This window comes from Trachypithecus francoisi, unplaced genomic scaffold, assembly GCF_009764315.1.
Source record: "Trachypithecus francoisi isolate TF-2019V2 unplaced genomic scaffold, Tfra_2.0 Lachesis_group13, whole genome shotgun sequence".
NCBI classification, from domain to species: Eukaryota; Metazoa; Chordata; class Mammalia; order Primates; family Cercopithecidae; genus Trachypithecus; species Trachypithecus francoisi.
Genome location: NW_022681458.1, coordinates 120,169,908 through 120,196,179, shown reverse-complemented (window position 1 = coordinate 120,196,179; position 26,272 = coordinate 120,169,908). Strand labels below are relative to the sequence as shown.

At 42.8% G+C, this 26,272-nt stretch overlaps 1 protein-coding gene across 2 annotated transcripts in view; it reads right to left on the bottom strand.

Annotated features, from left to right (window-relative positions):
• Positions 1 to 26,272, bottom strand: part of CFAP221 (cilia and flagella associated protein 221) — a 126,533-nt gene that overhangs the window by 38,296 nt on the left and 61,965 nt on the right. For both annotated transcript variants that reach the window (XM_033231761.1, XM_033231763.1), the window contains exons 9-16: positions 23,614 to 23,734; positions 23,419 to 23,530; positions 23,118 to 23,226; positions 19,625 to 19,712; positions 16,478 to 16,567; positions 12,656 to 12,754; positions 2,143 to 2,248; positions 62 to 195 (exon numbers count right to left, since the gene is read on the bottom strand). In XM_033231761.1, the coding sequence (XP_033087652.1) occupies positions 62 to 195; positions 2,143 to 2,248; positions 12,656 to 12,754; positions 16,478 to 16,567; positions 19,625 to 19,712; positions 23,118 to 23,226; positions 23,419 to 23,530; positions 23,614 to 23,734 (859 nt within the window). The remainder of the gene's footprint in view (positions 1 to 61; positions 196 to 2,142; positions 2,249 to 12,655; positions 12,755 to 16,477; positions 16,568 to 19,624; positions 19,713 to 23,117; positions 23,227 to 23,418; positions 23,531 to 23,613; positions 23,735 to 26,272) is intronic.

Sequence of the window (26,272 nt, the reverse complement as noted above, 5' to 3'; positions counted from 1 at the left end):
TATCTGCCCAACACGATCATGATCATGTCCAGTCCCCGCCACCAAGTCTGACAGCACTTACCAACTCGTTAGAGTCCTGGGGCGAGCTGCAGTCTGGGAAAGCAAAGGGCAGGACCTCATTGGGCGACACAGAGAACCGGCTGGTATAATCATCCTGACTGATCCGCCTCAGGAAGAATTTGAAGAAATTCGCCTCTATGGGTGAAAAAAACAGCACTTTTAGGGGGTACTAAAGGTATTTTCATGGGAAATCACCACATATATTTGCATATTTTCCATATACCAATCAGTGGGTGTGTGCGTGTTTATATATATATATATTTCCACTTTTAGTGTCCCATTGGTTCCTTACCTCAACCTCCTTTCCAGTTAAAAAGTTTATCTTTATTTCCAGAAAATTATAATTCACAATTAAAATATCTCTGATGAATTAAGGAAAGAAAAAGATTAAAGAAGTAAATGAAGACATTTTCTATACGCCCCCATAGAATCCACAAGTAAATTTTACAATTTTTCAGAAAAAAGAGTTTCTTTATTAATAAACTTCAACATCAGAGATAAAAAATAATATAGGAGGAAGAAAGAGAATCATTAAAATGTTATACAATGTTTTGAAAAACAAAATACACATTTGGGTCTCAGTGGAGTGGCAGATGGGAGTGTGGTTGTGCCTAGGGAGGACGGGGAAGCCTGAGCCAGGCTCAGAGGCTCAGGCCCGGAAGGGAGGAAGAGTCTGGAAAGATCCGGGCCTGCTTGTGGGCTGGCATACAAACTGTGGCTTGCGAATATATGTCTTGGGAGAAGATGGTGATACGGTGTTAGGGCTCCCAGAAGCTACCGAGAGTTGGCCTCCAACAGTCCCAGCCAAGCTGGGCATCCGAGGATTGGAATTTCTTTCTTTTTTCTGTTTTTTTAAAGACAGGGTCTTGCTCTATCACCTGGGCTTGAGTGCAGTGGTACGATCGCAGCTTACTATAACCTTGAGCTTCTGGGCTTAGCTTATCCTCCCACCTCAGTTTCCTGAGTAGCTGGGACTACAGGCATATGCCACTAGTCCTGAATAATTTTTAATTATCCAGGGGTCTCAGTATGTTGCCCAGGCTTGTCTTGAACTCCTGGGCTCAAGTGATCCTCCCACCTTGGACTCTCAAAGAGTTGGGATTACAGGCATGAGCTACAGTGGCCACGGTGGCCAGAATGGAAATTTCCTTAACTTAAGGAAAGACAATACAAGATTAAAGGGCTTAATGTGCAAATGGTAGGTTGAGAAATACCAAATTCAGCCAGTCAATCAGCAAGTATAAATGATGACTACCCTAGTTTCTGGAGACAAGAGGAAGCAGAGGGCACAAAACAGGAGGTCGAGCCACAGCCAAACTTCACAGACATTACAACTTGGTTTGGGATTGGGTGACCTTGTTCATTACCAAGTGGGTAGGAATTGCAGCCAAACCTGGCATGGAGATCCACTTTATATCATGAGATAGGCTGAATAATGGCACTTAGAGGTGTCCACATCCCATTCCCAGGGGCCTGTGAATGTGTTATCTTCCATGGTAAAAGGCATTCTGCAGATGGGGCTCTGTGATGGGGGATTATTTTGCACTAGACAGGTAGGCCTGATGTAATCAGAGTATGCATAGGAAGGAAACGGGGGAGTCAGACTCACACAGGGAGATGTGAGGACAGAAGCAAGAGGTTAGGGTCATGTGGGGAAGGGGCCATGAGCCAAGGAATACAGGTGGACTCCAGGAGCTGGAAAAGGCAAGGACTTGCAAGCCCCCGGGGGGGCTGCAGCCCTATCAACACCTTGGTTTTAGACTTCTGACCTCCAGAATTGTGAGATGATAAATTTGCCTTGTTTTAAGCCATTAAGTTTAAAAGGCTTAATGTGTAAGTGCTGGGTTGAGAAAATACCAGATACAGCCAGTCAATCAGCAAGTATAAATGATGACTACCCTAGTCTCTGGTAACAAGAGGAAGCAGAGGGCACAAGCGATTTGTTATAGCAGGGATGGGAAACTAATGTGTGTGACTGGTGAACATTTTTCATTTGCATAGGGCTAACTTCATTCCAAGGGAAGTTCACGCTCAGAGGCATGATCAGTCTTCGCATCTCTGTGCTTTGCAGCCATACTTCACCTTGTGCCATCGATTGTTTTGCTTGGCCGATCTTTCTCAGTACACTCTCTTTGTCCATTTCACGAACAGCACTCAGCATATTGAATAATCGTCCCTGAATCATGACCTGAAATTGGAGTGGATCATGATTTCAAATTATTAATCAACACATGCTCATTTTGGCATTCGACCTAATTCACTTTCCCCAATCACACTAAGAGCTGAGACTGCCATTGTAAGTCAGAGGTCACAGGGAGTGAGTGTGGCATGTTACTCTCCCTAGACTGCAGTCACAGAGACTTCAAAGTCTGGGCAATACTGAATTGCCTGAATACAAAAAAGACCAAGTTGTCATCTGGCCTTATCTCACTCAATTTATGAGCCTTGATTTTCTCATATTTCCAGTGTGGAAAGAATGACTAGTTCTTTGTTGTTTCTTCTGGATATATCTGAATAGTAATGCTACCACTGTGCTATTTTCAGAGTTGAAAGACAAATGGCACAGGTGATTCTGCACCAATAGCACTGTGGGTTACAGGCAACGGTAACTGCATACCAATGAACTTTGCCTTCAGAGCAGATGCTACTGCAGGTGAGTGGTACCTGAGCCCAGAGCGGTGGTTGAGGGGATTGTTCATTCTATAATTTACATCACTTTCCATTCTGTAAGCAGTTCTTTTTATTGTTTTTTTGTTTTGTTTTTTTTTAATATATACTGTAAGTTCTGGGATACATGTGCAGAACATGCAGGTTTGTTACATAAATATACACGGCCATGGTAGTTTGCTACATCCATCAACCCACCATCTATACTAGGTATTTCTCCTAATGATATCCCGCCCCTAGTCCCCCACCCTCCAACAGGTCCTGGTGTGTGATGTTCCCCCTCCCTGTGTCCATGTGTTCTCATTGTTCAACTCCCACTTATGAGGGAGAACATGTGGTGTTCGGTTTTCTGTTCTTGTGTTAGTTTGCTGAGAATGATGATTTCCAGCTTCATCCATGTCCCTGCAAAGGACATGAACTCATCCTTTTTTATGACTGCATAGTATTCCATGGGGTATATGTGCCACATTTTCTTTATCTAGTCTGTCACTGATGGACACTTGGGTTGGTTCCAAGTCATTGCTATTGTGAACAGTGCTTCAGTAAATTTACATGTGCATATGTCTTTATAGTAGAATGATTTATAATCCTTTGGGTATATACCCAGTAATGGGATTGCTGAGTCAAATGGTATTTCTGGTTCTAGATCCTTGAGGAATTGCCACACTGTCTTCCACAATGGTTGAACTAATTTACACTCCCACCAGCAGTGTAAAAGCATTCCTATTTCTCCACATCCTCTCCAGCATCTGTTGTTTCCTGACTTTTTAATGACCACCATTCTAACTGGTGTGAGATGGTATCTCACTGTGGTTTTGATTTGCATTTCCCTAATGACCAGTGATGATGAGCTGTTTTTCATGTTTGTTGGCCACATAAATGTCTTCTTTTGAGAAGTGTCCCTTCATATATTTCACCCATTTTTTGATGGGGTTGTTTGTTTTGTTCTTATAAATTTGTTTGCGTTCCTTGTGGATTCTAGATATTAACCTTTTGTCAGATAGATAGATTGCAAAAATCTCCTCCCATTCTGTAGGTTGTCTGTTCACTCCGATGATAGTTTCTTTTGCTGTGCAGAAGCTCTTTAGTTTAATTAGATCCCATTTGTCAATTTTGTCTTTTGTTGCCATTGCTTTTGGTGTTTTAGTCATGAAGTCTTTGCCCATGCCTAGGTCCTGAATGGTACTGCCTAGGTTTTCTTCTAGGGTTTTTGTGATTCTAGGTCTTATGTTTAAGTCTTTAATCCATCTTGAATTAATTTTTGTATAAGGTGTTAAGGAAGGGGTCCAGTTTCAGTTTTCTGCATATGGCTAGCCAGTTTTCCCAATACCATTTATTAAACAGAGAATCCTTTCCCCATTGCTTGTTTTTGTCAGGTTTGTCAAAGATCAGATGGTGGTAGATGTGTGGCATAATTTCTGAGGACTCTGTTCTGTTCCTTTGGTTTATATATGTGTTTTGGTACCAGTATCATGCTATTTTGGTTACTGTAGCCTTGTAGTATAGTTTGAAGTCAGGTAGCGTGATGCCTCCAGCTTTGTTCTTTTGGCTTAGGATTGTCTTGGCAATGTGGGGTGTTTTTTGGTTCCATATGAAATTTAAAGTAGTTTTTTTCTAATTCTGGGAAGAAAGTCAATGGTAGCTTGATGGAAATAACACTGAATCTATAAATTACTTTGGGCAGTATGGCTATTTTCACAATATTGACTTTTCCTATCCATGAGCATGGAATGTTTTTCCATTTGTTTGTGTCCTCTCTTATTTCCTTGAACAGTGGTTTGTAGTTCTCCTTGAAGAGGTCCTTTAGATCCCTTGTAAGTTGGATTCCTGGGTATTTTATTCTCTTTGAAGCTATTGTGAATGGGAGTTCATTCCTGATTTGGCTCTCTGTTTGTCTGTTACTGGTGCCTAAGAATGCTTGTGATTTTTGCACATTGATTTTGTATCCTGAGACTTCGCTGAAGTTGCTTATCAGCTTAAGGAGATTTGGGGCTGAGACGATGGGGTTTTCTAAATATACAATCATGTCATCTGCAAACAGGGACAATTTGACTTCTTCTTTTCCTAACTGAATATCCTTTATTTCTTTCTCTTGCCTGATTGCCCTGGCCAGAACTTCCAACACTATGTTGAATAGGAGTGGTGAGAGAGGGCATCCCTGTCTTCTGCCAGTTTTCAAAGGGAATTTTTCCAGTTTTTGCCCATTCAGTATGATATTGGCTGTGGGTTTGTGTTGGGAGCAAGTCCCCCAAAATCTGGCCATAAACTGGCCCCAAAACTGGCCATAAACAAAGTCTCTGCAGCACTGTGACATGTTCATAATGGCCCTAACACCCAAGCTTGAAGGTTGTGGGTTTATGGGAATGAGGGCAAGGAACACCTGGCCTGCCCAGGGTGGAAAACTGCTTAAAGGCATTCTTAGGCCACAAACACTAGCATGAGTGATTTATGCCTTAAGGATATGCTCCTGCTGCAGTTAACTAGCCCAACCTATTCCTTTAATTTGGCCCATCCCTTCATTTCCCATAAGGGATACTTTTAGTTAATTTAATATCTATAGAGACAATGCTAATGACTGGTTTGCTGTTAATAAATATGTGGGTAAATCTCTGTTCAGGACTCTCAGCTCTGAAGGCTGTGAGACCACTGATTTCCCACTTCACACCTCTATATTTCTGTGTGTGTGTCTTTAATTCCTCTAGTGCCGCTGGGTTAGAGTCTCCCTGACTGAGCTGGTCTTGGCAGGTTTGTCATATATAGCTCTTATTATTTTGAGATATGTTCCATCAATACCAAATTTATTGAGAGTTTTTAGCATGAAGGGGTGTTGAATTTTATCAAAGGCCTTTTCTGCATCTATTAAGATAATCATGTATTTTTTGTCATTGGTTCTGTTTATGTGATGGATTATGTTTATTGACTTGTGTATGTTGAACCAGCCTTGCATCCCAGGGATGAAGCTGACTTGATTGTGATGGATAACCTTTTTGATGTGCTCCTGGATTCGGCTTGCCAGTATTTTATTGAGAATTTTTGCATCAATATTCATTAGGGATATTGGCCTGAAATTTTATTTTTTTATTGTGTCTCTGTCAGGTTTTGGGTATCAGGATGATGCTGTCCTTATAAAATGAGTCAGGGAGGACTCCTTCTTTTTCTATGATTTGGAATAGCTTCAGAAGGAATGGTACCAGCTCCTCTGTGTAACTCTGGTAGAGTGTGGCTGTGAATCTGTCTGGTCCTGGGCTTTTTTTTGGTTGGTAGGCTATTACTATCTCATTTCAGAACTTGTTATTGGTCTATTCAGGGATTCGGTTTCTTCCATATTTAGTCTTGGGAGGGTGTACGTGTCCAGGAATTTATTCATTTCTTCTAAATCTTCTAGTTTATTTGAATAGGATTGTTTATAGTATTTTCTGATGGTAGTTTGTATTTCTGTGGGATCAGTGGTGATATCCCCTTTATTATTTTTTATTGTGTCTATTTGATTCTTCTCTCTTTTCTTCTTTATTACTTTGGCTAGCAGTCTACCTATTTTATTAACCTTTTCAAAAAACCAGCTCCTGGATTCATTGATTTTTTGAAGGATTTTTTTGTGTCTCTATCTCCTTCCATTCTGCTCTGATCTTAGTTATTTCTTTGTCTTCTGCTAGCTTCTCTAGTTCTTTTAATTGTGATGTTAGGGTGTCAATTTCAGTTTTTTCCTGCTTTCTCCTGTGGTCATATAGTGCTATAAATTCCCCTCTAAACACCACTTCAGTTGTGTCCCAGAGATTTTGGTATGTTGTGTCTTTGTTCTCTTTGGTTTCAAATAACTTATTTATTTCTGCCTTAATTTCGTTATTTACCTAGTAGTCACTCAGGAGCAGATTGTTCGGTTTCCATGTAGTTGTGCGGTTTTGAGTGAGTTTCTTAATCCTGAGTTCTAATTTGATTGCACTGTGGTCTGAGAGACTATCATGGGTTCCATTCTTTTGCATTTGCTGAGGAGTGTTTTATTCCCAATTATGTGGCCAATTTTAGAATAAGTGTGATGTAGTGCTGAGAAGAATGTGTATTCTGTTGATTTGGGGTGGAGAGTTCTGTAGACGTTTATTAGGTCCACTTGGTCCAGAGCTGAGGTCAAGTCCTGAATATCCTTATTTTCTGTCATTGATCTTTCTAATATTGAAAGTGGGGCGTTAAAGTCTCCCATTATTATTGTGTGAGAGTCTGAGTCACTTTGTAGGTCTCTGAGAATATGAATCTGGGTGCTCCTGTATTGGGTGCATATATATTTAAGACAGTTAACTCTTCTTGTTGTGTTGATTGCTTTACCATGCCCTTCTTTGTCTTTTTTGATATTTGTTGGTTTAAAGTCTGTTTTATCAGAGCCTAGGATTGTAACCCCTGCTTTTTTTTTTTTGACAGAGTTTCACTCTTCTTGCCCAGGCTGGAGTATGATGGCATGATCTCGGCTCACCACACTCTCTGCCTCCTGGGTTCAAGCGATTTTCTTGCCTCAGCCTCCTGAGTAGCTGGGATTACAGGCATGCACAAGCACACTCAGCTAAGTTTTGAATTTTTAATACAGACGGGGTTTCTTCATGTTGGTCAGGCTGGTCTCGAACTCTCGACCTCAGGTAATCCACCTGCCTTGACCTCCCAATGTGCTGGGATTACAGGCATGAACCACTGTGCCACCATGCCCAGCCAACCCCTGCTTTTTTTTTTTTTTAACTTTCCATTTGCTTGGTAAATATTCCTCCATCCCTTTATTTTGAGCCTATGTGTGTCATTGCATGTGAGATGGGTCTCCTGAATACAGCACACTGATGGATCTTGACTCTCTATCCAATTTGCCAGTCTGTATCTTTTGATTGGGGCACTTAGCCCATTTAGATTTAAGGTTAATATTGTTATGTGTGAATTGGATCTTGTCATTATGATGCTAGCTGGTTGTTTTGCCCATTAATTGATGCAGTTTCTTCATAGTGTTGATGGTCTTTACAATTTGGTATGTTTTTGCAGTGGCTGTTACCAGTTTTTCCTTTCCAAATTTAGTGCTTCCTTCAGGAGCTCTTGTAAGGCTGGCCTGGTAGTAACAAAATCTCTCAGCATTTGCTTGTCTGTAGAGGATTTTATTGCTCCTCCACTTATGAAGCTTAGTTTGGCTGGATATGAAATTGTGGGTTAAAAATGCTTTTCTTTTAGAATGTTGAATATTGGCCCCCACTCTCTTCTGTCCTGTAGGGTTTCTGCCAAGAGATCCGCTGTTAGTCTGATAGGCTTCCCTTTGTGGGTAACCCAACCTTTCTCTCTGGCTGCCCTTAACATTTTTCCTTCATTTCAACCTTGGTGAATCTGATGATTATGTGTCTTGGGGTTGCTTTTCTCGAGAGTATCTTTGTGCTGTTCTCTGTATTTCCTGAATTTGAATACTGGCCTGTCTTGCTAGATTGGGGAAGTTCTCCCGGATAATATCCTGAAAAGTGTTTTCCAACTTGGTTGCATTCTCCCTGTCACTTTCAGGTACACAATCAAACATAGGTTTGGTCTTTTCCTATAGTCCCACATTTCTTGGGGGCTTTGTTCATTCCTTTTCATTCTTTTTTCTGTAATCTTGTCTTCACGCGTTATTTTATTAAGTTGATCTTCAATCTCTGATATCCTTTCTTCTGTTTGATTGATTCAGCTCTTGATGCTTGTGTATCCTTCACGAAGTTCTCGTGCTGTGTTTTTCAGCTCTATCAGGTTATTTGTGTTCTTTTCTAAACCAGTTATTCTAATTAGCAATTCCTCTAACCTTTTTTCAAGGTTCTTAAGCTTTCTTTCATTGGGTTGGTGCATGCTCCTTTAGCTTGGAGGAGTTTGTTATTACCCACCTGCTAGGCCTAATTCTGTCAATTTGTCAAACTCATTCTCCACCCTGTTTTATTCCCTTGCTGTCGAGGAGTTGTGATCCTTTGGAGAAGAGGCATTCTGGTTTTTGGAATTTTCAGCCTTGTTGCGCTGGTTTTTCCTCATCTTTGTGGATTTATCTATCTTTGGTCTTGGATGCTGGTGACCTTTGGATGGGGTTATTGTTTGGACATCCTTTTTGTTGATGTTGATGCTATTCCTTTCTGTACATTAGTTTTCCTTCTAACAGTCAGGCCCCTCTGCTGCAGGTCTGCTGGAGTTTGCTTGAGGTCCACTCCAGACCCTGTTTGCCTGGGTATCACCAGAAGAGGCTGCAGAACAGCAAAGATTGCTGCCTGTTCCTTCCTCTGGAAGCTTCATCCCAGAGAGACACCCGCCAAATGCCAGCTGGAGCTCTCCCATATGAGGTGTCTGTCAACCCCTGCTGGGAGGTGTCTCCCAGTCAGGAGGCACAGGGGTCAGGGACCCACTTGAGGAGGCAGTCTGTCCCTTAGTAGAGCTTGAGCACTGTGCTGGGAGATTCGCTGCTCTCTTCAGAGTCAGCAAGCAGGAATATTTAAGTCCACTGAAGCTGCACCAAAGCCACCCCTTTCCCCAGGTGCTCCATCCCAGGGAAATGGGAGTTTTATCTATAAGCCCCTGACTGGGGCTGCTGCCTTTCTTTCAAAGATGCCCTGCCCAGAGAGGAGGAATCTAGAGAGGTAGTCTGGCTACTGTGGTTTTGCCGAGCTACAGTAGGCTCCGCCTGTTTTGAACTTCCTGGCGCCTTTGTTTACACTGTGAGGGGAAAACCACCTACTCAAGCCTCAGTAATGGCAGAGGCCCCTCCCCCCACCAAACTTGAGCATCCCAGGTCGACTTCAGTCTGCTGTGCTGGCAGCGAGAATTTCAAGTCAATGGATCTTAGCTTGCTGGGCTCCATGGGGGTGGGATTCACTGAGCTAGACGACTTGGCTCCCTGGCTTCAGCCCCGTTTCCCAGAGAGTGAATGGTTCTGTCTCACTGGCGTTCTAGGCGCCACTGGGGTATGAAAAAAAACTCCTGCAGCTGGATCGGTGTCTGCCCAAACAGCACCCAGTTTTGTGCTTGAAACCCAGGGCTCTGGTGGTACAGGCACCCGAGAGAATCTCCTGGTCTGTGAGTTGCGAAGATCATGGGAAAAGTGCAGTATCTGGACTGGAGTGCACCGTTCCTCATGGCACAGTCCCTCACGCCTTCCCTTGGCTAGAGGAAGGAGTTCCCCAACCCCTTGCATTTCCTGGGTGAGGTGATGCCCCACCCTGCTTTGGCTTGCCCTCCATGGGCTGCACCCACTGTCTAAACAGTCCCAATGAGATGGGCCGGGTACCTCAGTTGGAAATGCAGAAATCACCTGTCTTCTGCGTTGGTCTCACTGGGAACTGCAGATAGGAGCTGTTCGTATTTGGCCATATTGCCAGCCCAAATGGTTCTTTTATTTAACACATATTATAAAGTGGTTACTAAGTGCCCTGTCCTGTGCAAGGCACTGGAGATACAGTGAGGAGCAAATAAATGCACTGCCCACAAGGAGCTGATATTCCAAGGGTGTGTAGGAGGCGAAGTGGGATGACAATAAACACTAAGAGAAAAAAACAAGATAAATACCCTGGAGAAAATAAGAAGGTAATGTCTGAGGCCATGACTGGAGGGGCTGGAGGTGGGATGCCTGCCCACTTATGCAAGGATAATGAGGGAAGGCCTCTGCAGAGGTGAGATTTGATGCAAGGCTTGAATGGTGAGAGGACAACAATGGAAAGATGTTGGCAAGAGAGTTCTGAGAGAGGAGACAGCCAGTGTAGAGGTCCCGACACTGAAACAAAGGAGACATGTTTAAAGGACAGAGAAATCCAATGTGACCTGGTAGCCTTGATAACAATTGTGTATTTTATTTCAACTGTTATAGAACATCTTTGGAGGGTTTCAGCAGGGGAGAGACACTGTCATCTTTTAGCTTTGCGAACACAACTCTGGCTGCCATGTGGCACTGGATGTAGGGGAACCTGTGGCCATGGTCCAGGTGAGAGATGCTGGGAGCCCGGTCTGTGGCTGTAGTTGAGGAAATTAGGCAAGGCATCAGGCTGGGGACACACTGGCACATAGAACTGACGGGGCTTGCTGTGGCATTTGAGGAACAGGCTGAGCCATCACTCAGAACAAAGCCCACCATTGCTGATACCCTTTTTCAGGCTGGGGAGCTTGATGCAGAAGGACCAATGTGGTCCCATTAGCAACACGCCAGCCTGGCCAGTCTCTTGCAGTTGTTTTCCTATTGTTAATGGCTGTGCTTTCTTCCCTGGGAGCACAGCTTTGTTCTGCCTCTTCTTACCACTGTGTTCCCTGCCCTGAGCATGTTGTGGTGGCCTCTGCTTGCACATATGTAGAGACCACCCAGGGAAAGCCTCACCAGGGACACAGGCTCTTGGGCCTTGGAGGCTGGTGAATAGGTGAGGGTCATGGGGCCTTGGAGGCTGGTGAGTATGTCTCCAAGGCAGTGAGCTCTGCCTCCCTCTACCTAGACTGTCACCAGTCCAAGCTGAGAAGACTGCCTGAAAGACAAGCTGTAACAAACATTTGAAGTCCCTTATACATATTCATTCATTTGATCCTCACAACAGCCCTTTGAGACAGGTCTCATTATTCTCCTCAGTGTTCAGGTGAGGAAACTAAGGCACAGTGGTTATATAACTTGTCCAGGATCAGAAGGTACAAGGAAGCAGCACCAGGAGTTAGTGCAGGCAGTCTGCTCCATAGCCTGGGCTTTATCCACTGCTCTCCCTGGCTTCAAGTGTGGCCCTGCCCACCAGGTGAGCTCACACACAAGTGACAGAGATGAGAGATTTACAGCAGCACAAGAAGCACACAGCACTGAGGAGGCCCCTAAATATTAAAGTGCACAAGGACAGCCTCTTTTAGGAAAAGTGGACTCAGGCTGGCCCAAAGGACAGGTGCAGTCCCATGGAGCACAGCTAGGGAGGCACTACAGTCAGAACCGAGAGCAGATTCACAAGGTGGTAGCAGGGAATGAGTACCATGTGTGTGGCAGACCAGACGGGACAATGAGAGGACAGGGGCTGCTAGAGGGGTGTGGCTGTGGGCAGACCAGGGTCACATGACACCCTTTACTAGCATGTGAGGCTCAGAAGTCTTCGTTTTATCCTGATAACAGGAAGCCACTGGAGGACCAGCATGAAGGTGAGGAAGCCACAGAAGGGAAATGAAACCTCTGAAAGGCACATATTAAGCCTGGATGCTAGAGGCACGATCCCTCAGACATTCTCAATTGTTCTCCCTAGAAGTAACTGATCAATATCCCACTGTTACTCATAATAGCCAAAAGGTGAAAACAACTGAAACTTCCATCAACTGATGAATGGATAAAGAAAATGTGGTCTATTCATACAATGGAATATTAGTCAGCCATAGAAAGAAAGAAGTATTGATACATGCTAAAATATGTACAAGCCTAGGAAATAAGTTATATGAAAGAAGCAGTTCCCAAAAGCCACGTATTGAATGTTTAAAGTTATGGATATGGTAATTATCTTGATTGGATCCTTATACAATGTATACATGCATTGAAACATTACACTGTGTCCCATACATATGTACAACTATTAGTGTCAATTATAAATTTGTAAGTTGATTTTTTAAAAGGCTGCACATTGTATGATTTCATTTATATGAAATGTCCAGAAAAGGCAAATCCGTAGAGACAGAAAGTAGATTACTGGTTGCCAGGGGCTGTGGGGAGGAGGGAGTGAAGAGTGACTGAAAATGGGCACAAAGTTTCCTTTTGAGGTAATAAAAATGTTCTAAAATTAGATAGGGGTGATGGCTGCCCAGCTCTATAAATATACTAAAAATGACTAACTTGTACATTTTACAAGGGTGAATTTTACGGTATGTAAATTGTATCTCAGTAAAGATGTTATCAAACCACGATTGCTTGATTTCCTTATGCTGATGAGTAAACAAATCAACATTTCCAGCTGGTGCTGAGACTTACCTTGCGTGCTACTTGTTGAAACCGTTTTTGTGCCCTGGACCTGCTGAGCCAAGTGTTGTTAATGAGTGGATCAAAAGTAGGATGAAATTCCTTGATTTTCTGTGAATATAAAATATAGGCACATCTTACATTTAACTTTTAACTCCTGTCATAAACATTTAATAGAAACATTTTAGAGTTTGATCCCAAATCAAGTTGTTATTTGTTGTATTGCTTAGTGAGCATTTATTTATTAAGCACTTTTAGTGTACACAGCATCATAAGGAACACTTCTGGAGTTGGGGGCCAGAAGTGGAAGACAAGATTAGCGTTTTAAGAAACTTACAGTCTAGTTAGGAACGCTCAAGCAAACACACGTGACTTTGAGGAAGAATAAAGTCACCAAACCCATGTGGTGGTGCTGACAGTGCATCCAGAATTGAAAGGCGTGGGCTGTGAGATCCCCTGGCTGGGAAGAAGGACTACTTTACCCAGCCCTGCACGCCCAGCACTGACACATGTATCGTCCCACATGTGCCTGCATGTCCCGGGCACCAGTGTATCTAAGTTAGTAAATGAATAAGGAGGAAAGAGTGCCTGAGGGTATAGTGAGGCTGGCCAGAGCCTGAGGCACTGTAGGTTCTTGAATAAGGAAATGATATAAAAAGAGACGTCAGAAGGGAATCAGTCTTACTTTGGTATATGCCATGAGCTGCAGAGGAGAGGGAAGATGATCAGTTATATAGACATAAAAGTCTATTGCATTAGTCATGGGGGACACCCAAAGGTTGGACTCTGGTAGGGCCCATGGAAGAGCTACTGGCAAGACTTTGCGGCCAGAATAAATCTAGTGAGGAGGAGGACAGGGAGAAATGAGGTAAAAATAATTCAGATATGGCAAAACCAGCAAAGAAAAGTGAGAATGATGGAGGTGGGAGATTAGAATTTTATCCTTGTTAAAATTAGAAGTTAGACTTTTAACCAGTGATATGGTTTGGCTGTGTCCCCACCCAAATCTCATCTTGAATTGTAGTTCTCATAATCCCCATGTGTTGTGGGAGGGACCAGGTAGAGATAATTGAATCACGGGGGCAGTTTTCCCCTTCCTGTTCTCATGATAGTGAGTTAGTTCTCAAGAGATCTGATGGTTTTTGTAAGGAGCTTCTCCCTTTGTTTGGTTCTCATTCGTCTCACTCCTGCAGCCATGTGAAGGATGTGTTTGTGTCCCCTTCTGCTATAGATTGTAAGTTTCCTGAGGCCTCCCCAGCCAGGTGGAACTGTGAGTCAATTAAATCTCTTTCCTTTACAATTTACCCAACCTCAGGTATTTCTTCAGAGCAGAGTGAAAACGAATTAACACAGTAAATTGGTACCAGGAGTGGGGTGCTACCATAAAGATACTCAAAAATGTGGAAGGAACTTTGGAACCGGGTAACAAGCAAAGATTGAAACAGTTTGTAGGGCTCAGAAGAAGAAGGAAAATGTGAGAAAATTTGGAACTTCCTAGAGACTTGTTGAATGGCTTTGACTAAAATGCTGATAGTAATATGGACAATGAAGTCCAGGCTGAGGTGGTCTCAGGTGGAGATGAGGAACTCGTTGGGAACTGGAATGAAGATGACTCTTGCTTTGTTTTAGCAAAGAGACTGGGGGCATTTTGCCCCTGCCGTAGAGATCCGTGGAACTTTGAACTTGAGAGAGATGATTTAGGGTATCTGGCAGAAGTAATTTCTCAAGAGCAAAGTGTTCAAGAGGTGACTTGGGTGCTGTCAAAAGCATTCAGTTTTACGTATTCACAAAGATATGGTTTGGAATTGAACTTATGCTTAAAAGGGAAGCAGAGCATAAAAGTTTGGAAAATTTGCAGCCTGATGATGTAATAGAAAAGAAAAATCCATTTTCTGAGAAGAAATTCAAGCCAGCTGCAGAAATTTACATAAGTAATGAGGTGCCAAGTGTTAATCACTAAGACAGTGGGGAAAATATCTCCAGGACATGTCAGAGGTCTTCATGGCAGCCCCTCTCATCACAGGTCTGGAGACTAGGAGGGAAAAATGGTTTAGTGGGCCTGGGGCCTTGCTGCTTTGTGCAGTCTTGGGACTCAGTGCCCTGTGTCCCAGTCATAGCTAAAAGGGGCCAAGGTACAGCTCAGGCCATGACTGCAGAGGGTGAAAGCCTCAAGCCTTGGCAGCTTCCACATGGTGTTGAGCCTGTGGGTGCACAGAAGTCCAGAAATGAGGTTTGGGAAACTCTGCCTGGATTTCAGAGGATGTATGGAAACACCTGTTGTGCAGGCAGAAGTTTGTTGCACGAGTGGAGCCCTCATGGAGAATCTCTGCTAGCGCAGTACAAACGGAAATGTAGGGTTGGAGCCCCCACACGGAGTGCCCAGCAGGGCACTGCCTAGTGGAGCTGTGAGAAGAGGGCTGCCATCCTCCAGACCCCAGAATGCTAGATCCACCGACAGCTTGCACTGTGCACCTGGAAAAGCCACAGACACTCAATGCCAGCCTGTGAAAGCAGCTGGGAGGTAGGCTGTACCCTGCAAAGCCACAGGAACAAAGCAGTCCAATGCTATGGGAGCCCATCTCTTGCATCAGCATGATGTGGATGTGAGACATGGAGTCAAAGGAGATCATTTTGGATCTTTAAGGTTTAATGACTGATCTATTGAATTTCTGACTTGCATGGGGCCTGTAGCCCCTTTGTTTTGGCCAATTTCTCCCATTTGGAATGGGTATATTTACTCAATGCCTGTACTCCCATTGTATCTAGGAAGTAACTAACTTGCTTTTGATTTTACAGGCTCATAGGTGGAAGGGACTTGCCTTGTCTCAGATGGGACTTTGGACTGAGACTTTTGAGTTAATGCTGGAATAAGTGAAGACTTTGGGGGACCGTTGGAAGGGCATGATTGTGTTTTAAATTGTGAGGACATGAGATTTGGGAGGGGCCAGGGGCAGAATGATATGGTTTGGCTGTGTCCCCACCTAAGTCTGATCTTGAATTGTAGTTCCCATAATCTCCACGTCATAGGAGGGACCAGGTGGAGATAACTGAATCATGGGGGCAGTTTCCCCCATCCTGTTCTCATGTTAGTGACTTAGTTTTCACAGGATCTGATGGTTTTATAAGGGGCTTCCCCCTTGGCTTGGTTTTCATTCTTCTCATTCCTGCCACCATGAAAAGAAGGAAGTGTTTGCTTCGTCTTCTGCCATGATTGTAAGTTTCCTAGGCCTCTCAAGCCATTCAGAACTGTGAGTCAGTTAAACCTTTTTCCTTTATAAATTACCAAGCCTTGGGTATTTCTTCATAGCAGTGTGAAAATGAACTAATATTATAAGACAGAGATAATCAGGTGGATGGGGCCACAGTACTCATTTTACATTTGAGAACAGTAAGGCACCACAGCCAAGAGACTTGCCAAAGTCCCAAATCTGTCATAGAGTTGTAATTAGAACTCTGGCTTCTGACTTCTGCTTCTGTATCCTTTCTACCAAGGGAAGGGGGATAATGAACAGAGGCCCAGGGATCCACCTTGATGACCTGCGGACAGGGGTTTAGAGAATGAAGGAAAACAAAAAAGGAGACCCAAAACAAGAAAGTAGAGGGATGAAAAGGAGTGGCCAAAGTATGTAATGCTGTTCATTTCAAGAGAAACATGAATTACACGTTTTGATGCTTTACTTGCAAAAATATGGGAACATTCTGAAAATTTATGCAAATTAAAAAGTATTAAATATCTCTTGGTAAAGGATTTCTACAAAATCATTTAGCATTTAAAAAAATAAGCATTTAAAGAGCTGCCAATATTCAGATTCTAGATAAAGGAAAGTTACTCACCTCTTCTTGGTTGCGAACAACCCGTTTTTGGCTAACTTCTGTTTTAAGTCGCTGAAATTCCTCATCCAAAATAGGATCTCCTCTATCTAGCTGGGTTTTTAATCATCAAAATAATTTAAGTTGAATATAAATGCACAAAACTTTGTCTTTAAAACTTGTAGAAACCCATTAAGCAATTGACCAAATCCACTCATGACGTTCCCATTAGAAGTGGTGAAACACAAGTAGGCAAAAAAGATCAGTATGACTACACTGTTTAAACATAGGGAGCTCTGATCGAAGCACAGACTTGATACCTTCTTTTTTTTGTTTGTTTGACAGAGTCTCACTCGGTCACCCAGACTAGGCTGGAGTGCAGTGGCGCAGTCTCGGTCCACTGCAGGCTCTGCCTCCCGAGTACATGCCATTCTCCTGCCTCAGCCTCCCGAGTAGATACCTTCTTTTTATAACTAACAGATAGTGTCTTTGGAAATTATTTCCAAGACACTTAACATTCATAGAAAGAATTTTAGGAAACTGTAACTATGGGAGTATACAAATTTTATTAAAAAGACATTTAACGTCCCAGTAAAGTTTTAAGCTCAAGTTGATTATCCCGGCGTCAGGTTTTAAGGAAGTCACGTGGGGATTCCTCCCTTCTCCTGGGTGGTGGAAGCTGACGGGTCTTCCTGGGCTTGAAAGTGACCTGCGGTTCCCCGGCAGTGAGTGATCGCAGGCTGCTCTCCTTCCCTTACCTGCCTGCTTCCCTGATGGCATCTGGGCCCTTTTTCTTATTCCCAGGAGCCAACAGTGACTCCTGGGGTAGGCTGGCTGGGCTGGGGTCAGTGTCTCTACGTGTCTGCCCGGGTGGGAAAGGGGACTGCGTACTCCGCAGATGGTGTTAGTTTTTGCCTATCTGTGTGTTCTATTAATTGTTTGTTGGGTAACTTCAAAAACCAGCTTGGCTCTTAAGTACACTGTTTATAAAAATTTTAAAGGATTTATTTGGAATAAATCTATTCTGATCATCACATTAACACCCTATTCAGAAATAAGAGAGGCAGGCTGTTGTCACCAGGGTGGTGAGCTGCCCAGCTCTGATTGGCACATATTGGGAAGTTGAGTTTGAGACTGAGCACATTAAGTTCAAAGTACAGATTTCATGGGGAGATCCAGATCCCCACCAGCATTAAGAGTAAAATAAAATAGGCAATTTAAAGAAGGGACTGGCAAATAGATCATTAGCTAGAATAATGACAAGGCAGATTTATTATATCTTTACTAAGACACTGCTGATTTGATGATGATGAGTAAAAGCTCATCATCCTTGAGGGCTGTGCCATTCCACTCTGAGGCCAGCTCCTTCCTTCCCCCACCATTTCTCCTCTTGGTTTCCACCATGTGCCTGGGGCCTCCAGGAGTTCCATGCCACTGGGTCACCTGCCAGGACTCAGCTCTCAGATTAAATCCCCTGGACACACAGAATGGGGTCCCCGAGACGCTTGATCTCCCATAGTCCAGGGTGTCTGGGCTGCCTGCTCATCCTCCTTGCCCCAGGAGCCATGCTAAGGATGGGACTGCTCCTTGGCTGACACTGCCCGCAGCCACAGCCTCAATGCCCACAGTGACTGATCTGGGCATGTCTGTGCCCACTTCACCTTTAAAAAGGTTAGAAAACAGCATTCCACTGTGGGGTTGGCAGAAAATACTTGATGTTTGGTTTTTAAGAGAGCATGCAAAGAATCTGAACACGTGGAACTAAATTTAAATGCACATTTAGTATGTGATTTTTCTAAATGCAAAGATTTACCAATGTAATGATTTCACATTCTTTTGTTTGTCTTATGAAAATGAAGAAAAATAAGACAAATTTATTTAAATATCTAGTTGGACTCCAAATCTAGAAAGAAAAGTACATTCTCTATGTGAAACATATTCGTATCTGACACGAAATGTTTTTCCCCAATCCCTTCCAGCCACTGCTGCCAAGTCAGTCTACCTGAACCTCGCATTCCCTGGCTCAAAAATCTGTGTTATGGGTTGAATTGTGTCCCTTCGAAATTCCTATGTTGAAGCCTTAACCCCCAGAACTCAGCATGTGATGGTATTTAGAAATGGAGTCGTTAAAGAAGTGACCAAATTAAAATGGGGCTGTTAGAGTGGGTCTTAATCCAGTATGACTGCTGTCCTTATATGAGAGGAGATTAGCACACAGACACAGAAGAAGACCACATGAAGGTATGAGGAGAAGGTGGCCACCGATTAGCCAAGGAGAGAGGTCTGGAACGGATCCTTCACTCATGGCTCTCAGAAGGAATCAAAAGTGCTGAGAACTTGATTTTGGACTTCCAACCTCCAGAACTATGAGAAAATAAATTTTTGTTGTTTTAAGCCACCCAGTTAGTGGTACTTTGTTATGGCAACCTGAGCCAATTTATATAATATGTGATCATTCTGCAAGTCCTACCAATTAAATTCAGACACAGAGCCCCAGCTGACTCCTGTCTCCTCTGGCCCATGTGTATCTTGTGTTTTAGCCACTATGGACTTGTCCTCAGTATTCTCTGCAGCTGCTGTGTAGGTAACAACCATCTTGAAAGCATGGTGAGGCCATGGGTACTGCACAGTCCCCAGTTCCCATCCCTGAACCTACAGGTGCTACCTTGGAACCTCAGGTGTGGTCCCCTCAGCCCAGTTTCCCTCTTCTGCTCGGCCCCTTTGAGGGTCTCTGACTTGGGACTATCATTTGCATCTGTCTCTGATGTGGGTCCTGGTTACCAAATTTGGGTCTCTTTTGTCTTCACGCTCTGCAGATCATGGGACAGGGGACCCCAACTCAAAACTCCCGCTCGAATTTGAGTCATTTCCTCCATGTGAATGCCTTTGTCCTCTTTACTACTTTTCAAAAAATTATACAAGGTCTTCCAGGAAGCAACCCAATCAGATGAGTGTTCTCTCCTCTCTGGCTTCTGCATCCCCACAATACTTACTATAGGTCTCTGGTGACACTTATAGCCAGTCTTGATTTATGGTTGACTATTTACTTGTCATCAGCCTTTCCCACTCCCAACTTAACTGTGGGTTTTCCTCCACCTGGCACCTTGCAGATAGTAGGAATTTAAAAACATCTAGTGAAACAAATGATAGCAAATTAGCAGTAACTCTGACCTTATATTTGGCGCATGCTCTTTGCCACTCCTCAGTAAGCTCTTTTTTAAGTTTAAAAGACATAGGATCTTTACCAAGGTGCACCTGCCTGGGGAGAAAAAAAAAAAAACACAACAGTGTCCAGAACCCATCAGAATACCAGAGTCAACTTTAGGATGGAATATTTCACTATATTCCAAAACTGAAAAGGAACGCTGAGATGCTGGAGGAGACACATGGGATAGAGAAGTTATAGAGGCTTCAGCAGCATAACTAAGATGAATAATGTGTTCTACAAAGTGAAGCTATCTTAAATAGTTATGAGTAACAACATCTGGATGCTCAACCTTCTAAATCATTAGGGAAATATAAATCAAAGCCACAACAATACACCCCTTTACACTCACTGGGATGGCTATGATGATGATGATAATAATGGAAAATAACAGGTACTGCTGAGCAAGTGGAGAAACCGTAACCCTCATATGTTGCTGGTGGGAATGTAAAATGATTCAGCCACCATGGAAAACAGTTTGGTGGCACCACAAAAAGTTAAACACAGAGTTACCATATGACCCAGCAATTCCACTCCTAGGTATGTACCTAAGAGAACTGAAAAGATATGGTCACATAAAAAAAGTGCAAATAAATGTTCATAGCAGCATTATTCATAAAACTGAAAAAGTGGAAACTACTGAAATGTCCAGTAGCTGATGAATGAATAAGCAAAATGTTGCATATCCATTCAATGAGATATGATTCAGCCATAAAAAGGAATGCAGTACTAACACACGCTATGATGTGGATGAATCTTAAAAACATGTTAAGTGGAAGAAGCCAGTCACAAAAGACCACGTATCATGTGATTCCCTTTATATGAAATGTCCAGAGTGGGCAAATCCATAGAGACTGAAAGTAGACTGTGGTTGCCAGCGGCTTCAGGGAGAGGGGAGTGGGGAGTGGGGAGTGGGGAATGACTGATAATGGGTATGAGGTTTCTTTTTCTAGTGATGCCTATGTTCTGGAATCGGGTAGTGCTGATGGTCATGCAGCATTGTGGATTTACTAAAAACCTAGGCACAATAAACTTTAAACTGATTAAAATGATGAATTTTATCACAATTTAAAGAAACTAATATGCAATGTATTCATCACAAAACCTAGCACATGTCTTAAATAAATAATATTTATGATTTTAAAGTGGAGGTAGAGAGATGTTCTAGAGAACTGTTTTAGGTTAGAGGAGACTAAAGGGACATGAAAGCTAAATACAAATGGTATGATCTTTGACTGGACCCTGGATACCTCTCCCCAAAAACAAAACAAAAACAAACCAGGTATAGGCCGGGTGTGGTGGCTCACACTTGTAATCCCAGCACTTTGGAGGCCAGGGCTGGTGGAGCGCTTGAGGGCAGCAGTTCAAGACCAGCCTGGGCAACATGGCAAAACCCTGTCTCTATTTTATTTATATAAAATTTAAAATAATTTTTTTTTTTTTTTTTTTGAGACGGAGTCTCGCTCTGTCACCCAGGCTGGAGTGCAGTGGCCAGATCTCAGCTCACTGCAAGCTCCGCCTCCCGGGTTTACGCCATTCTCCTGCCTCAGCCTCCAGAGTAGCTGGGACTACAGGCGCCTGCCACCTCGCCCGGCTAGTTTTTTGTATTTTTAGTAGAGACGGGGTTTCACCGTGTTAGCCAGGATGGTCTTGATCTCCTGACCTCGTGATCCGCCCATCTGGGCCTCCCAAAGTGCTGGGATTACAGGCTTGAGCCACTGCGCCCGGCCCAAAATAAATATTTTTTAAAAGACTAGGTATAAAGTACATTTTGGGACAACTGGCTAAATTTGCCTATAGACTGATTATTTGATAATATTATTGGATCAGTGTGTGAAATCTCTTGGAAGTGATTACAATAATGCTGAAGAATGTCTTTGTTCTTAGGAGCTACATGCTGAGGTATTTTGGGGTGAAGCTTCCTGATGTCTGCAATTTATTTGCAAATGGCTCGGGGGAAAAGGTGCATGCAGATATGTGTGTGCGTGCGTGTGGAGTGAGGGGAGTGTATGTGTCCTAGTGTGAACAATTAGTGAACCGAGGTCAAGTATATGTGGGTTTAAGATCTTTCAACATAAAAAGTTGGGAAAAATATTAAAGGAACAACACAGCATTCAGAATGGGATCTGGGATGTGACTTCAGGTCTGATACAGAGACGCATAGAAAGAACAAAAACCCCAGTATTGACAGTGGTCACTGGTCACTGCTGAGTGGTGGCATCACCGTGATTTTTTTTCCTTCTCTCTATGTAAAAAAACATGTTTTCAGGTTTCCTACAATGATGACCTACCTGTTTTTCAAAATAGGGAAAAGGTGTTTATAAACATAAAATTTTCAGTTCCTTGGAGTACTTCCCATTAACTGAGGTAGGACCGTAACTATAGACGTAAGCTGAGGCAGAAGGGATTTCTGTTGGAAACAAAGGCCATTTCCCCAGAGACAGGGGAATAGCCCAGTGAGCACCTTCAGAGGGCTTCAGGTGAGGTCATGTTCTCATGTGTCAGGAAGGGTTGAGGCTGGGTCATGGAGTAGGCAGCCTCTCAATGACACTCTCCAAGAGTCTCTTTTTTAGCCCAGTTTACTTTAGGTCAGGCATAGTGGCTCAGACCTGTAATCTCAGCACTTTGGGAGGTCAAGCAGGAGGATACTTGAGCCCAGGGGATCGGGTCTCACCTGGGCAACATAGTGAGACCCTATCTCTGAAAAAAAAAAAAAAAAAACACAGAAAAAAAAAATTAACTGGGCGTGGTGGTGTGCACCTGTGCTCCTAGCTACTCGGGAGGCTGAAGTGGGAGGTTCACTTTAGGCTGGGAGGCTGGGGGTGCAACCAGCCATGATGTGACACTGCACTCCAGCCAGGGTGACAGAGTGACACCCTTTCTCAAAAAAAAAAAAAAGAGTTTACTTTTCAGCTAAATCTGTACACGTGCATATGCTTGGTCTGATCTGGTTAAAAAAAAAAATCGTGAAAAAGTTTCTAATTTGGGCACAGAAGCACAAGAATTCTCACATCTCAGTTTTAAAACCTCCATTAGGAACCCCCCAGAGCCTCACACCACTGGGCTACCCTGAAGGCATCTGGGACACACAGCCCAAGGCACAGGGGCTCCTGGTTGAGGTAGAGGATGATGGGAGTGTGATTTGGGGTGCCCAAGGCACCCAGATCTGTACTGGGCTGAGGGGGTGCCAGCAGAGTGGCCAGCAGGAGCAGGGAGCATCTCCCACAATTCACTCTGGTCCTGCCACTGGTCACATTTAGGAAACAGCGTGGTTTGGTCACATGTATTTATTCCTACTAGAAACTTCCTACTGAAGTGGAAGGACCACTGGCAGAGAAACAATCATTAAATTCTCCAAAGTACCTAAAACGTTATTACATTCTACTGTCTCTCATTTATAAAAGATCATCTAAAAACAACTGTACAGTCACTTGATACAAATAATGGCTCAATATTTACCACTTAAGATGATTTTCCATCTCATCGTGAATGTCCTGTCTGACTTTCTGTTCAAAGAGTGCCTCCTTCATCTGTCTCGTTTTTGAAATTTCAGTGCCCTGGTCCAAAACTGAAGGCAGGAGCAGACAATGTTTATACCAGTAATCAGATTAAAGTCATGGGCAGAGAGAAAAACACATTTCTAATGGCGAGGCATAACAGCAATCTAACCGAATTTTGTTTCTCATAGGTAATCAGTATGACAAGCAGTAACTCCTTCATATTCGCTCAGAGGCTGCTTTATGGCCAATCAACTGGTTACCTTCTCTTAATTCTTTAATCTTCAATTTTCCTGGTTCTTGGTTTAAAACAGTTGCCACAGCAAATGGATTCGATAAATCTACTGGAAATCTGAGGTTCTGGTACTCAATTTCCTAAGAGACCAAATCAATAGGGAAATCAGTTACTCTGCCACTCTGTCACCCTTTCATCACACTGAGGACAAGACCCACCATACCTTCACTTTCTGAGGCTTCAGCTTTGCTGGTGGTCGGTGAACATTTATATGCATCATTGCTTTTTCTGGAGGAACGTTTACTTTCTTAGAAAGAGTATTGAACCTTTCAAACTCTTCTAATCTATAGGTTTAAACAAAAGTTAAATTAGTAAATAAGCCATTAACTCAAGGTTCCTAATTTTGTATGTTCCTTCTGATAACACCACAACTTGAAGTCCCTTATTATATCTAAACTGAAAATAAACGTGTGCCTCAACAGTGGTCTACTAAAATAAATGTGATGTCAGTGTATTAGAGTATAATCAGAGATATCAAAAGAGCCCACCAATGGTTGTTTTGCCTTACATTCTTTTTTTTTTTTTTGGGGAGACAGAGTCTCACTCTGTCATCAGGCTGGAGTACAGTGGCACGATCACGGCTCTCTGCAACCTCTCCCTCCCGAGTTCAAGCGATTCTCCTGCCTCAGCCTCCCGAGTACCTGGGACTATAGGCGTGCACCACCACGCCCAGCTAATTTTTGTATTTTTAGTAGAGACGGGGTTTCACCATGTTGGCCAGGATGGTCTTCATCTCTTGACCTTGTGATCTGCCCGCCTCTGCCTCCCAAAGTGCTGGGGTTGCATTGCCTTACATTCTTAAAGAACATACTGACTGAAAACATGACATGCTGAAAAATGCTCTCAAGGTCTAGCATAATCCATTTCTAGCCTGTTGGTTTTCAACAGCTAGATTTATTACATTAAAAAAAAAACTTACCTTGATTTATCTTCCTAGTAAAAGAATGATTATGCAATTGTTTGTAGCAAGATATTTCAAAAAAAGATTCAGATTAATGTTTGGGTTCTTTTCTATAATTAGAAACTGACTTTGAACATGGGTAGTTAGAGATAGTGCAGCTAATAGCCTGCAGAAACTATTCGGGTTATCTATTATGAGATGCAGTAGAACTGTGTTCTATTCAGAAATGCTACCTATGAAGCATTTCTTTTTCCTTTTTTTAGAAATTATTTTTATCTTAATAGTTATATTTTTCTGCAACACAAGGCAAGGTTATGATTTTGAAAATAACCATTTTAAAATTTATTTGTTCAGTACCAATTTGGCATAATACTTTAGGCATCCATGTGTGGACAATTGTTTTATAGGATAAACACTTGTTTTCTGTGACCGTACAAAAATAAGATAAAAATAGGTGAACATTCACTCACTCTGACAGTTAATATGTATTTGCTGAGCACCCACTGAACAGGCCTGGTTGCATTGTATGGAACTTATGTTAGCAACCTCAAATTTAACGTCTCTCATGTAAGAGCATGCACAACCCAGGGCATGGGAGAACCTGTCCCTTGGTGAGACTCACACCCACCAACATGCTCTGATGTGCAGGGTGAGGTGCTTAGCCAGGTAGTGAACTGAGGTTCAGCATCCTCATCTCAGTGGAGCCTTGACACCACTTCTGCTGTTAAATACTGGGGAGCAACTAAACCTGGGGATGTTAAAAAGCAGCCTCCTAAACAATATCCTCAACGTTGATGATGGAAATGAAGAGGTCTAAGAAAATGATAAATCAGTTACAGGTGGAATTTGGCAGTGCCAAATTTAGACATGCGTAAGTCTATCACACACTCTATAATGAAGTGAAGAACGCAATCTATGAAAATTTCAGAGAACACTACAGCCAGTATTTTTTACTGTTCAGAAATTACAGCCAGTTTTTTTCCCCTTCATGGTAGAATTTATATGTTATAATATTATTTGCAGTTCGGACAGACATGCAGATCTTAAGACATAGTCCTTGAAAATGTCAAGAGGATACCAAATAAGATACTAACATAGTAATTTAGAAATAGCGTGCGCCTGCATTTGTATGGTGCTTCTGTCATACAGTGCTGTTGTGCATGTAAAAACACAGCTATGGAAGGAAATACAAATAAAAATCGCACTCATATGATGTCTTTAAGAAAGTCATTTGAGTATTATAGCACCTGATGTGAAGTGGCAAACACCATTTTGCTCACCTGGTTATTTGCCACCAGAAAAATCAGCAGTTTTAAAATCTGTGTTTAGTTCTACTTGTTTGTTGCCTGAGTGATTTTATTTCAATGACGGTTATTTGCAGGATTTGGGTTCAGCAGGCCACACTAATATCCTACAGTTGACTTAGGCTGTTTCGAATTTTTAGGAAGAAAATCATGATATAAATATCTAAGATATCATGGAGTGAGTTCATATTTTGGTATAAGGTTGCTACTCTACTTGTAATATGCTTAATGATGTTAATATGTGATGTGTATCCATGTGCAAAGAAGAGGAAAAGCAAGATATTTCCCCATCATTTTCAAAATAATTGTCAGAATCTTCCAAGATTAGTATTTATACTGTGACAACTTTTTTTTTTTGAGACGATGTCTTGCTCTGGCACACAGGCTGGAGTGCAGTGGCGTGATCTCAGCTCACTGCAATCTCTGCCTCCCGGGTTCAAGCAATTCTCCTGCTTCAGCCTCCCGAGTAGCTGGGATTACAGACACGTCGTCACGCCCAGGTAATTTTTGCATTTTTAGTAGAGACAGGGTTTCACCATGTTGGCCAGGCTGGTCTTGAAAGCCTGACCTCAGGTGATCCGCCTGCCTCAGCTTCCCAAAGTGCTGGGATTACAGGC